Raw genomic sequence first — 14,765 nt, 5'->3', positions numbered from 1 at the left:
CAGTATATCTTAAGAAATAAGAAAAATTGGGAATTCAATTTCTAACGTAATGGACCACCATATGAAGCTATATAGTTCTTGAGTAGCTGGCTTTAAATTAAAAAAAAAAAAAAAAACGTGGGTGAAAAAGTACCAAAAAATACGCAGAAAACATATGGCATCAAATAGCTTAAGAAGTTATAGTTTTCCTTTGAAGGAGTGTCTAAGACTATATCGGTAAATGTGATCATTTTGAAACGGAGCTGCACATGGAGAAGAAATTTTTGCCCAAAACCTTGATGGCTCTGTTGTTTTGATGTGCCTAAATTTTAAGAGATATATGCATAACTGCATAATTGCACTGTAAATAGCAGCTTACTGTAACCAGACAAGAAAACAGTTCCTGTAGGCCTTGAAAATGGGACTCTTTTGTGCTTTTTCTATTTGAGGAAGAGGGGTACTAAAATTAAGCAATGAAAACGATGTTTAAAAGATAATCTTTTCAGCTTTTTAGCTTTACAAATGTTACATTCTGCCCTTCTGTTTGGCCAAGACAATATGTCGAATCTTAATAACCAGTAATAATTCCTAGTAAAACTAGAAAAATTACTAAAATATGACTTTCCGATAATTCCATGGTCAAAAGTTTATTTTAATTTAACTTCTTACGTCAGTGGTGTCTTATTGTATTAAATAAAAAAAAATGAGTTTTTTTTAACTGAAAGTAAGGAGAAACATTAAAACTTAAAACGAACAGAAATTATTACGTATATAAAGGGTGTGCCCTCCTTAACACCTCGCTCTTTACGCTAAAGTTTTTTAGTTCTTTTAAAAAAGTGTCTTATTGTTCTAATTAAAGGGCTCTTGTGTTTCAGGAGTCATTCTTAAGGAATTGGGGAAGAATTCAATCTTTAGCGTAAAGAGTGAGGTGTTGAGGAGGGGGCAACTCCCTTCATATACGTAATAATTTCTGTTGGTTTTAAGTTATATTGTTGCTCCTTACCTTCAGTTGAAAAAACTTGTTTTTTTATTTAATTTCTGATTGTTTTTTAAACAATGCCAGGAAATCCGGCCCCACCTCCACGTTGGGATATTTCCCCTCCTCACAAAAATATCCTCTAGACAATTCAATCCCGGTGAAAATGTACCTCTGACAATTACTCTTGACAACTCTGCGTGTAAAGTTGAAACGAAAAAGAGAAAGCAAAACATATAAAAAGAATTTTGTATAAGAATTCTGGCCTAATTCCCCCAGTGTATAATTTTCCCTGACAAGTTTACTCCCTGAAAACTTTCCTCCCATGGAAAATTCTCTCGTGGAATAAACCCCTAGCAGAAAATTTGCCCCCCCCCCACCCAAAATGTATGGCTACATCCCAATAACAAATACTATGCGCAAACAATGGGCAAAATTTATAACTAAAAAACCTTTCCCCTGGGGCTGTGGAGAGGTCATGTTATACCCAAAGGCATAGTAATTGGACCTTTTAACTATGATGAACAAAATGACTATCTAAAAATTTTAATCGGACGATTTTGGGAAAAAAGGGGCGGGGTGGGGGCCTGGTTGCCCTCCAGTTTTTTGGTCACCTAAAAAGGGCACTAGAAATTTTAATTTCCGTTCGAACTAGCCCTCTCCCAATATTCTAGGACCGCTGGTTCGGTACGATGACCCCTGAGGAAAACAATGAAAAAAAAACAACAAATAAACACGCCTCCGTGATCATTTTGGTAAAAAAAAAATACAAAATTCCACATTTTTGCAGATAGGAGCTTAAAAACTACACAGTAGGGTTCTCTGATACGCTGAATCTGATGGTGTGATTTTCATTGAGATCACTTGACTTTTAGGTGCTGTTCCCCTCTTTTTTCGAAAATCAGGAAAATTTTCTCAGGCTCGTAACCTTTGATGGGTAAGACCAAACTTAATAAAATTTGTGTATTTGAAGTCAGTATAAAAAGCCTATTCTTTTTATGTATCGGTTACTATTGAGCCGGGTCACTCCTTACAGTTCGTTATCACGAACTGTTTGATTTGCATATTTCGTTCTTTCCGAAGATAATATAAACTTTTCAAAATGTGGTTGACAATTCTGTGTGAAAATTTCTGCCAATAAACACACAAAGTTTTGAAATACCATATTTTCACAATTAGGCCTCCTGTTTCTCTGTATAGAATTATGGAACTTAAAATAACTCAAGAATTGTGTATATGAAAGACAAACCAACCTGTTTCTGTTCCTATCTTTAAAGCAGTGAATAAATTCACTGAAATGCTGGAGCGTGGTATTTTTTTTTTAATTTAGGGGGTGCGGCAATTTTGTTGTTTGTGCAATCCGTTAATGAAAATACAAAAAAAAAACTTTCCAACGAAAACACTCGAAAGGGTATTTTTGAAAATGATAGAGGAGGAAAGGCCGAATATCCCCATCCCAATTGGTGCCCCTGCTTAAAACCTGTGATCCAAAGTGGGTCCAATGTAGAAAACAGTCTTTGTATTGTAACAAAAAATGTTATACAATTTCCAATAGCTCTACTTTTGCCCCATTTCCCAACCTAAAGGTAAACAGAACTGTATTTCATTGCAAATAAGGACGGATTTAATAATTAAAGCAATCGATCAAACAATTTCCATGACAACTAAGCTAAGCTTTATCAATACCAAGATTTTATGACTGAATGAAACGTCTTTTACCAAAGTTAAGCTTATGTCTTAAGGCAAATCAGCTGTTTAGAAAAGCATTTTAGAAAGCCTTATTCAACAGTTGCTTTTTAGAAAATTTCTTCTAGCATGTAATCCGGATTATTAAGACTAATAAATAATTTTATCATTTTTCCTACTAAGACTCCGTTAATGAAAGCTGTAAAGAGCTTTAGTAGCGCTCTGGAGACATTATTTGATAAAAACTAAAGGAAAAGAACAGTTTTAGACCTTTTAAAGTGCCAAAGACATCACAATGAAATCATTTTATTTCGCCTGTATATATCTTAGGTCTTTTCATTTCTGAAAACTGGGGTTTTCTAAGATTTTTCCTTTGATTGGTCTAAAATTGTAAATTGGTTAGGCCAGTATCACAATTTCCGGCAGTGTTGTCACGTTAAATCGTGAAAACAAGTAAGCATGACTATATTCTTTAAATTTGGCCATTATTTCGTCCGTACAAATTCAAACAAGAGCGAGTCCCAAAGACACAGCTATATTTTCAAAAGAAAACTCTGCCTTATCATGGTATTTGGAGCCATTTGTTTTTGGCTGATTTTTGGCTGGTTTTTCGGAAATGCTTCTTCTTTTTTTATGCTGACTTCCGCTACTACCAAAAGCTGTGTAGCTGCATATGAAGGCCTTTTCCATTAAAAATGGTATTTCCCATTCTTTCTAATCTTTTAACATATACAAGGCTTTGTAAGTTTCTACTTAATCAACTCAAGCAACCAAAATTCACTTTTAATGTCGTTGGTACCTTAATCATGAGTTTTCAAAACACTCTTCTTGAATACTCAATAACAAACAGAAAGGGTCACCGGAAATCTTTCAAGGGAAGGGGGATTAAGTACTATCCATCGTTTTTGAGGAATTTTTTAATGTTTGTTTTCCCTCCCAGTAGAGGGAGGGGCATAATATCGGGAAAGGACTCATTCGAAAGGAAATTAAAAGTTCTAGTGCCCTTTTTGAGTGACCAAGAAAATTGGAGGGCAACTTGGCCCACTCTCACACTCATGTTTTTCCCAAGGTCACCGGATCAAAATTTAGAGATAGCCATTTTGTTCAAAATAGTCTAAAAATCTAAGAACTATGTCTTTGAGGTTGACTTAATCCCCCACAGTCCCCGATAAAAGAGCTTTAAGTTATGAACTTTGCTCATTGTTTACAAATAGTATTGGTTATTGGGAAGTATACAGACGTTTTCAGGGGGAATTTTTTCTGGTGGGGAGGTCGGGGGGAGGGAGTTACGTGAGAGCATCTTTCCATGGAGGAATTTTTCATGGGGGAAGGCAATTTTTCCATGAAGGGGGTGCCGGATTTCCCAGTATTATTTAAAAAAAAAACGATCAGAAATTGAATAGAAAAAAAACAAGTTTTTTCAACTGAAAGTAAAAAGCAACGTTAACACTTAAAGCGAACAGAAATCATTACGTATATGAGGTATCGCTTCTCAGCAATATCTCGCTCTTTACGCCAAAGTTTTTTTTAGTACTTCCAAAAGAGCTATTTATTCAACTTATAAGGCCTACGTAATTAAGTGGTCATTCTTAGGGAATTGGGACAAAACTCAAACTTTAGCGTAAAGAGCGAGGCATTGACGAGGAGGTGACCCCCCTCATATATGTAACAATTTCTGTTCGTTTTAAGTTTTAATGTTGCTCCTTACTTTCAGTTGAAAAAACATTTTCGTTTATTTAATAAAAAAAACAGCAAAAAATGGAATTGGTCTTCAGTATCCGAGATGCCTGGGATTTGCAAAAAAAGTAAACCAAGTACAGAAATTTTTATTAGGTTACCGAAGAGATAGTATTAGGTTCTCTAATTATTCGGCGTTATTTGGTGGTTAAGAAGTTTACCTTCTAAGACATGACCCTAGACTTGCACTAAATATACCTGACAAAAACAAAATTTCAAATAAAATCCAGGAGGAGTTTTATTTCAGAATAATAGATGTAAGATCCAGTTATTTGATGAAAAAAGACCGATATATCTGAGTCTGAAAGTTTTTACTTCTTCTGGAAAAGAGTTAACTCAAGGAGTCGAATAAAATTGATGCAGTATGATAACTTAAGAAAATTTTCCTAAATACAGATTTTATTTTGCATATAAAGTATTTCATGCATTTTTGCATACTTTTCTTCATTACTCTGATAAAATATAATATTTAAACAACTTAAAAAAAGTGGAATTTCAGTTTTTACTTCCCAAAAGTGAATAGTTATCCATTCTGTTTTCATCAAACCCAACTGTTTAATCGTGTTCTGGAAAGAAATCCTAATCTCTCTAAGCTATCTGTACTTTCACTAGCTCTATAATGATTCACTATATAATTCACTAGCTCTAAAGCAAAACTGCGTGAATTTAAATCCACAAAATCAAAATTAGAAAGCGAAAAAACCACTTGAGGAGTTATTTACCAGCTAGGCTACAGTTCTTTGGAGATTAAGAATTAACCTAGACCTTTTCCCTGTCCAAATGACTCTTTCTGGACCTTGTGGACTCGTCTCTATTACATGCTTTTGCTCCGCTGACCAAAGTCAAGAATTAATTTCTTATCCACTCTGTTGCAGCCTCTAATTGTGCTTTTGCTAGATACCACAGGTATCAAGGATTGTACATTGGTCCTTAAAGTCACAGTAGTCTCTAAAATAGTCTCTATTTTTTCAAAAAAAGCCCAAAAGTCCTTGTTTTCAGTGAGTCAGCTAGCCAACACATTATCTTTTTGGCTCGCAGTTTTTCGTTTCCATTTCATACTCAGTTGTCATCCACCCTGCCCTCTTTTTTTCATGGCATGAAGTAAATTCCTTAGATAGCGGTTTCTCTTGTTCTGAAAAGTTGAATCTAAAGTCGCATGTGTTCTGGTCAGAGATCAGTTGTCCGTTCTTTTTAACTGTAAAATATTTTCCAACTGTCGGGAATAAATTGGATAAAATAGAAAAAAAAAGAAGAAAAGAGAATGAAATGGAAAGAAGATCATCGTGCATTAAGAGAAAGACATAAAAAGGAAAAATAAGCTAAGGCTGTATTAAAAATGCTGTGGATAGAAAGAAAGAACGACTCTCTATGCCGGAAACAGTTTCAGATTCAGACAATCCACAGGATTTTGTAAAAAGCAACCAAAGGACTAGATAATGCTCTAAGGTCAAAAGATAAAGATGGTAAAAGTTGTGTTAGATGCTCTACAAGCCCAACATGAAAAGGTAAAAGACTTTAAGGTTGACGTTCGAGAGGGTGGATTGACTGCTAAGAAAGAAAACAGGAGTTAATATTTAGTGTATTGATGAATTCCTTTTCTTGTGTTGTTTTCTCTTTATTTGTATTATATTCGAAGTAGCCATGCTGAATAAATGTGCAAAGTTAGTAAAGTATGTGAACAGTTTCAGACTAAGAAAAAACATTATCACGACTATGCCACACATATCCGCATCTGTACAAATTTAGTTAAGCTCGTGAACAGGGCTTTGTACCCCATAGAATGTTTATAAATATATATATATATATATATATATATATATATATATATATATATATATATATATATATATATATATATATATATATATATATATATATATTGAACGTTAGCCGGAAAAACCATACATACTATTATAATTCAATATCATGTGATGTTGCTAAATTCTCAATGGCAGCCCTGGGTCAAATGTTTTTTTTTCCAATTTTCTTGAAAAATTTCTAAAATAGTGAAATAATATTTCTTAATTTTTTTGCGTGTTTCTTACCAAATTTTTCAAAGTAAAATAGAGCTATCTGAACTCTTTACCCACACGTCGGTAAATCGCCATTGGAAGATTTCGCCTGAATCAAGCTATTGTATATAGAGCTTAGGTAAATGGATCCTTAGGGCCTTGTCTTGGGTCAAGTCCTTTGGTAAAAACAATAAGCAAAGAATACACGAAGCGCATTTTCGGCTGATATAATAGATATCCTCTTTTTTCTTTTTCTCTATTTGGGTTGTTTCGAAGATCTAAATTTTAATTTATTATAAATTGGAAGAAATTGGAGTTTAGGTTTCCACTTTGAAATTAACTCATTTTTTCAATTGTAAAATTATTGGCAATAAATATATATTATTTTACTGTAAAATTGCATGAATGGGGTATAGTATACGGTTTCATAGATTACGCTAACGGGAGCATTATTAGTATTTTCTAAGAGATCATTTGCTTCTAGTCTTGGTTAGGAACAACTGTTTCTGAATGATTAAATGTGCTGTTGGTACATAAATATATACGAATAAGAAAAGATCGAAATTCTTTGTACACTTTTCTTATCATCCTTGAGACACTTATTTTGGATAACTTAGTTACACTCTTTTAAATATGTTGGTAACCCGTGTCTTGATGCCTCTCTTGGCCTGCCAATCGTTTCTTTTACACTCTTTGTTAAGTCCACAAGTATTTTTAAAGTGATTATTTTTCAGAGTTGTCGAATATGTAATGCACAAGGGACTGACTGTCGGGAAGAAGGGTCAGCCGCTGGACGTGGGATCAAAGATGCAGATTTTGTTTTTTACGTATCTGCCTTAGATACTAATAGATGTCACAAAGGCCAAACTGTGGCCTATGCTGCGCATTGTCAGCAAGAAGTGTCTCTTGACAGGTGAACTATTTTGTTATTTTTATTTGTCAGATTTGAAACTTGGGCTTTGATTGTAGTAACTTCGTAGGTATCACGGTCTTATGTGTACAAAATCCATTCTAAATCTGATTGACATAAATTCTATATGAACAATTTTCATTAATTTTTTTATGAGTAATGAACCACAGTTAATTCTGTTCTAAAATCTGTTAGAATAAAAAAAATATCTTAATCTCGGGATCTTTGTTACTTTTTACCAAGATGAACCCTATTAAATGATATAAAAGGGATATAGTGCGCTGTTTCGTATAAAACTGAAACTCATGAATTAAAAATTCGGAAAAAATTTCTATGTTTGGCTACATCCTGTCTTATGTAAACGGGTGGAGTGTTTCTAAAAAAACTGGGTGTTATGACAAAAGCAACTTCCATCCTTGGAATACTAAAAATATATTGACTTTCGTGTGAGGAATATAAACTGATGGAAATTGAATTTATATTTATGCACCTATTGTCTCAGGAAGTCTCCCTTAAGTATCAGAAAATGATTGTGATAAGCATAAGTTTTTTTTTATGTTGAAAGATGATACAAAATAGTCCAGGATCTGTCCTATATTGTTTGAAGACAGGTTTATGATCTGGTTGGACAATCCTTTCAGATAAAATTGGGATCCTTTATCTTAGTACAATAGATTGGATTTGATAAATATGGAATTAAATCTCTCAAAAAATAAAAGCGACTTTAGATGTAAATGTCCTGTTATTTAACTCTACATAACTACACCTAACTATTGAACAAATAATGCCTCGATTCTCAAGCTAGAAAAAGATGTAGCCTAGTGTAGACCAATGAAGTAGGTACAACTCACTGCGAACAAGTCATTGCAGTATCAAGTCGCCTGAGACCAACGCAGCTACGCACACTCCTCTAACCCAATCTGTTCAAAGCCTCCCTTTTCACACCCTCCCAGGAAGTTTCAATTTCCCTTACATTTTTCCTTACGACGGCCTCCCATCCCATTCGGAAATATTCTATATAAGAGAATTTATTTCAATAAAATCTTCTTTTTTTTATTGAAAATAACGCCTTTTCAATTCAAGTAATACAATCAATATAGTCTAGTAGGATCTGTCCTATAGTTCTGTCCGATGACAATTATTGCGAAATGCAAATTGTCGGTGTTTGTATATATTTTAGGCAAACGGAATAACATGGCTAATTTCGTTCAAAGAAGATAAAAAAATACTTTAAAAGGAAAAACTGCCAATCAACGATAAGTAATTTTTACGAGGAAAAATGAATGATACTGACGAATGTGATGTCAAATACCAGGAAGACATTACTACATGCGACTTGACCCTGGAAAACTCTGCATTCTGCCGATTGAAGTTTCGTCGGGAGTCTAGTGTCACAGGATAGATATTTCAAATGTCCCGCATGATTGCCTGGCCCAATATCATTAGGTCTTATGAGTTTTGTTTTTGGAAAGCGAAATATATACTGGCAAGTCAGCAACATATAATAGTCTTCAAAACAAAATTTGAGATTTAAAGAGTGAAATAACTCCAACGGTATGCAATAATTCACTAATTCCATGTAAAATTGTAATAAATTGTAACCAAGAGGATTCGGTTGACTTTTTTTTTACTGAATGGTGGAGCGGACCCATGGACTCTGGGTTGAGACCCAGGCCTCACAGACCGTTTGCCTCCACGCACTCCAAGAAACTAATAATTAGCTGGAGGAACCAAAGATAGATCTGCCCCCCCCCCCGCCCTTATCACATACTTTGCCTGGTTTCAAATTCTTCCTTCCTCTACTATGTCTTCCAGCTTAATATTTAACCCATAAGAAATCTCCAGCCGATCTCTACTCCTTGCTAGACACTTCTATCAGATGTCTCGTTGCTTCCACGGCCATTTTACATTTTTGGCAAAGTGGGGAATCGGCTTTTCCAATATTGGTAAGGTGCTTACCAAAATTTTCAATTCGTGTTGTGGCTTCAATCACCATTCTTATCTCCAACCTTTTTATCTGATTTCGATTGGATATATTGAAGGCTTCCATCTTCAAATTGTATCGATTTTAAAATTAACGTATTTAACTGATAGGTTTCAACGGATGTCAACATAAGTCATTATAAATTTCAAATATAACTTATTGAACCAATTATGGGTTGAAATCATGTGTATTTTTCTTCCTTGAATATTACCATATTCAACGAAAGTGGGATTACTTTTAAAACTGGGCTGCCCATGGAGAGAAGTTTTGGCGCAAAAGGTTAATAACTTCATTATTATTGACTCGGTAAAAAGCTAAAAGAGGTAGACGAAAATGCAGCATCAAATATTATGTTCGTGAAGATAAAATAGTATATCGATTTCAAAGATAAAAATGTAGGCCTATAAAGCTTTACCATATAAAGTATAAAATAGAAACAATAAAAAAGTATAATGAAAGTAAAAACAAAAAAGTAAAATAATTGAACAAAAATAATTGAAAAAGTATAAAAAAAACTATTAAAGTGTACATGATTTATATTAAAAGACGATTATTATCATAGGCAGCGCATGCCTAAGCAAAGAACAATGTTGGCACCATGGTTTTTTTTTTCTTAGACTAGGACAGTTAGTATCGAAGGAGTTGTCGTAGAAACTTCGAAAACGGTTCATTCGATTGAAAATAGAAAGGCCCTTTTTAACAGTTTAAAGTGATTGGAGGGCAACTAATCCCCCTCCCACGCACGCCCTCCCATTTGCCCATTTGCCCGACTGGAAATTGAAATAGCTAGTGCCCTTTTTAATAGTCGGAAGTGATTGGAAGGCAACTAACACCCCTTCTGAGCCCGCCATTTCCCCAAACCCATCCAGTCAAAATTTTGAGATAGCCATTTTGTTCAACGCAGTTGGAAATTCTGGAAATTATGTCTTTGAGTAGGACGCTCCCCCCAAAGTCTTCAGGGCAAGGGTTACAAGTTATGCCCTGGGGGCATATAAGGTTTTTATTGAAAGTTTTGTCGTAGAAACTTGAGAAAGGGCTCATTCGATTGGAAATTCAAAGGGCTAGTGCCCTTTTTAATAGTCGAAAGTGATTGGAAGGAAACCCCCTCTCACGCCCACCTTTTCCTCAAACACATCCGATCAAAATTTTTAGATAGCCATTTTGTTCAACGGAGTTGAAAGTTTTGGAAATTAGATCTTTAAGGATGACAACCCCCCTCCCACAGCCCTCAGGGCAAGGGTTCTAAGTTATGTCCTTGGGGGTATATAAGTTTTTTTTATAGAAAACGATTTTGTAGAAACTTCAAAAAGGGCCTATTCGATTGGAAATTGAAAGGGCTAGTGCCCTTTTTAATAGTTGAAACTGATTGAAGGGTAACTAACCCCCTCTCACGCCCATCATTTCCCCAAACACATCCAATCAAAATTTTGAGATAACCATTTTGTTCAACGCAGTTGAAAGTTCTGGAAATTATGTATTTATGGATGACAATACCCCTAGAGCCCCCAGGGCAATGGTTGTAAGTTATGCCCTGGGGGCATATAAAGTTTTTATAGATAGCGTTGTCATAGAGACTTCAAAAGGGGCTCATTCAATTGGAAATTGAAAGGGTTAGTGTCCTTTTTAATAATCGAAAATGATTAAAGGGTAACTAACCCCCCTCTCACGCCCATCATTTCCCCAAACACATACAATCAGAATTTTCAGATAGCCATTTTGTTCAACGTAGTGGAAAGTTTTGGAAATTAGGTTTTTGAGGATAACAACAACAACAACAAACCCCCCCCCCCCCTCAGTGTCCTCTGGGCAAGGGTTGTAAATTATGCCTTGGGGGCATATAAGGTTCTTATAGAAAGCGTTGTCGTGGAAACTTCAAAAAGGGCTCATTCGATTGGAAATGGAAATGGCTAGTGCCCTTTTTAATAGTTGAAAATGATTGGAGGGCAACTAACCCCTTCTCACGCTCACCGTTTCCCCAAACATATACAATCAAAATTTGGAGATAGCCATTTTGTTCAACGTAGTTGAAAGTTTTGGAAATTATGTATTTGAGGATGACAAAGCTTAAGAGCCCCCAGGGCAAAGTTATGCCCTGGGGGCATATAAGGTTTGTATAGACAGTGTTGTCGTAGAAATTTCAAATCGGGCTCATTAAATTGGAAATTGAGAGGTCTAGTGCCCATTTTAATAGTCGGAAGCGATTGGAGGGTAACTAACCCCCTCTCACGCCCACCACTTCCCCAAACGCATCCAATCAAAATTTTGATATAGCCATTTTGTTGAATGTAGTTGAAAGTTCTTGAAATTAGGTCTTTGAGGATGACAACCCTTCCCCCACAGCCCTCAGTGCTAAGGTTGTAAGTTAGGCTCTGGGGGTATATAAAGTTTTTTACAGAAAGCGTTGTCGTAAAAATTTCAAAAATGGCTAATTCGATTGGAAATTGAAAGGCTATTGCCTTTTTTAATAGTCGAAAGTATTTAAAGGGAAAATCCCCCTCTGCCCATCATTTCCCCAAAAAGTTCTGATCAACATTCTGATATTTACAGTTTGTTCAACGTTGTTGAAAGGTCTGGAAATTATACCGTTGAGGATGACAATCCTCCGCCCATAGCCCTCGGGACCAGGGTTGCAAGTTTTACATTAAAGAATGAACTTTAGTCCATAGGAACTGATCCTCTCCTACTATTCCTAAGAAGAAAAAGTCTTAGGCTTTTTCCCGCATTAAGGATTATAATCAAACAGTTCGTGGTAACAAACTGTATAGTAAGAGCGACTCGTCTCAATAGTAACCGAAACGCTAAATAGAGGAATTTTAGTATCAATAGATACATCAAAAGAATTGGATTTTATGCTGATTTTAAATATTGAGGCTTCATCAAGTTCAGTCTTACTCATCAAAATTATAATAAAGAACGAATTTTCTACCGATTGTCTACTAATAACCATATATGACGCAATCAGGGGTGAAGGGTCGGGGCAAATATGTATATAGTTTTAGAATATAGGGGGAAGAATTTTGACGAGGGGGGGGGGTTAAATCCTGCCCATTAATACCACGGTAAGAAAGATGACAAATCAACCAGTCACTTACCTAGATTCGCCACTTTAAAGCGATATATGCTAAAATGTGTCAAAAACTGCTTCCTCTCAAACTTTTTATTATATTTTTCATCCCTGCTTTTCATTTTCTTCTTCCTGACTGCCATCTGAAAAACTACGTGTAATGAAAAGCTTGTATTATCCATGGGATTCCAAACCCCACCATTTCTCAATAGTGACGTTCCCTCAAACCGCTTTTTCTACTTGCTTTTAGGTCAAGCTTAGCAGTTTTAAGCTTGTCCACTGAATCGTAAAATTTGAAAAAACCAATTTTTATTGTATTTTTAGTTTTCAGTTCAGAATCACTTAAGTTATAAACTGTAAAAATATTTATGGTATCTGAGCAAAAATTTCAATCTTTTTACTGTAAAGAACAAACTTCCAGCCCACAGTAACTAAAATAAGATTATAATTTCATGTTAAAGATTGATCAATGATGTGTTAATCGTAGGTTGTAGCCAGGTCGTCTCTTGCTATTCCAATTAAGAAAAAGCCATAGGCTTTTTCCTGTTTGTTCACATAAAAAGAATCAATCAGGTTTGACATTCTGTTTACTTAAATCTTACCTATTTACTTACCTTAGTTTACTTATTGACCTTAAATCAGTAAAGGCAAGGCCAAAGGCTCATGATGCATGTAGGTATGTTTATTAAGCAGCGTTATTTGGCATTTCGAAAATCAGGAATAATGAGACCCACTCACGAAAACCATCACAGTACCAATTTTATTTATTAAAATAAAACCAATTCATTTCAGTTTTATTTAACTAAATGAATTTCATAAAAATTTTGAATTAAGTAAAATTAAAAAAAAACTACTAAATTAATTCTAATTAATTAAAGTCGATCTTGTTTCATTACAATAACACATAACAGATTGGTATCTTTAATTATAAATGAAGAGTATGTTAATTGTATCGGTATCTTGGTTGTAAAGATAGCTGAAACCTAGTAAAGAACAAACCACGGCAGATAGTACCTAGATGTTCATATAATAAAGATATCTTTTGATTGTAGTTAAACTATATAAAAGGTCAGTTTTTTCCAATATAAATGGGGGCATCGGTATCATGGTTCGGCTGTCCTCCGACAAAACCTAGTATCTACATCTGAGTAAGTTCTGAGAAAAACGCAAAAACGTTGTTTTTTTAAGCTGCTGCTTTTGCAAAGATGATGCTCATTTGCAATGATGATGCTCATTGTATGGTGCTGCTGATTGTTTTGACTGATAAAGTTTAATTTGTCAGATACTAGATTTTGGCGTAAATGTTAATTTCTAGTATGTACATACTACTCATGACACGAAAACAATGTTGAGCTCCTGTGTAGATACTAGGTAATATCAAAGAAACTAAGCATCGGAGAATAATTTTGTTTACACCATTAGATTCCTCGTGGTCTAAATAGGCGGGATCCACTCTTAACTAAACTTTGAATTTTTGTGGATAATAGGTTTTGTCAGAGGACAGCCGGTTTGTAGTGTTATTAAGCCCATTTAGTATCAGTTGGTTTGTTTCCTTTGCTGATGTTTGTTTTGATTTTTGATGTTTGATTTCGTTCTTTTTTACGTATTTATTCAGTTATATTATTAAGCTCATTTAAAATCAGTCGTTTCGTTTCAGCAGTAGCTAGCATCCTGTTAAGATACGATCACGTCCAATATTTTACAATAAATTCACAATAAAGAACGGGTTCTGTCCCATATTAACTGTAAGATTTAAGTACTATATGAAGTCTAAGCGTTTTCGTGGTTGTAGCTATATTTGTAACCTATTAAAGGCGAACACGGACCATAGTAACCAAAAAATAACCCAAAAACCTAAAATGGTGTCCGAAAGTACATAAATCATAGTAAAAAACCAACTCTTAAGGTATAACAAAGAGTGAAATCTAAATCAGGGTTTCCGCCATATGTTGCCACATCTAGAGCCTTTTGTAACAAAAAAAAAAATATTTAAAAATAAATATTTAGAAAAAATTGCATTTTCATGTGCAAGATTAATGAATGAAGTCATAATTTACATAAAGATTCTATATAGTTCTTTATAAATGTGGAGTATGTGAGTTTCCTCGGATATAGCAAAAACCTAGTAAAGACCAAACTACGGCACATAGTAATTAAAATTGTACAGTATTCGGGTTGCAGCGGTAGCTAGCAACCTGGTAAGAGTTCCAGGTTGCAGCGGTATACATTAAAGGACGAACTATAGTTAATAGTATCTGAAATCTTAAAATAGATTTTATTTTTTCAGGTAGCAACGGTAGTTTCAAACAGTTCGTGGTAAAGAACTGTATAGTACGAGCGACTCTTCTCAATAGTAACCAAAATTCTAAAAAACGGAATTTTAATATCAATAGATACATCAAAAGAATTGTATTTTT

General features: G+C 34.7%; 2 protein-coding genes across 3 annotated transcripts in view; one reads left to right on the top strand and one right to left on the bottom strand.

Annotated features, from left to right (window-relative positions):
• Positions 1-14,765, bottom strand: part of LOC148940283 (uncharacterized) — a 351,557-nt gene that overhangs the window by 161,499 nt on the left and 175,293 nt on the right. The gene's annotated exons all lie outside the window — the stretch shown is intronic.
• Positions 5,839-14,765, top strand: part of LOC148940287 (leishmanolysin-like peptidase) — a 44,891-nt gene continuing 35,964 nt past the window's right edge. Inside the window, exons 1-2 of the mRNA XM_089106415.1 lie at positions 5,839-5,883; positions 7,008-7,303. Of these exons, the coding sequence (XP_088962541.1) occupies positions 5,839-5,883; positions 7,008-7,303 (341 nt within the window). The remainder of the gene's footprint in view (positions 5,884-7,007; positions 7,304-14,765) is intronic.

This window comes from Artemia sp. Qi Xiang Cuo, chromosome 20, assembly GCF_049724085.1.
Source record: "Artemia sp. Qi Xiang Cuo chromosome 20, ASM4972408v1, whole genome shotgun sequence".
NCBI lineage: Eukaryota > Metazoa > Arthropoda > Branchiopoda > Anostraca > Artemiidae > Artemia > Artemia sp. Qi Xiang Cuo.
Note: the sequence above shows the minus strand (reverse complement) of the source record. Positions and strands in the feature narration are given on the sequence as shown.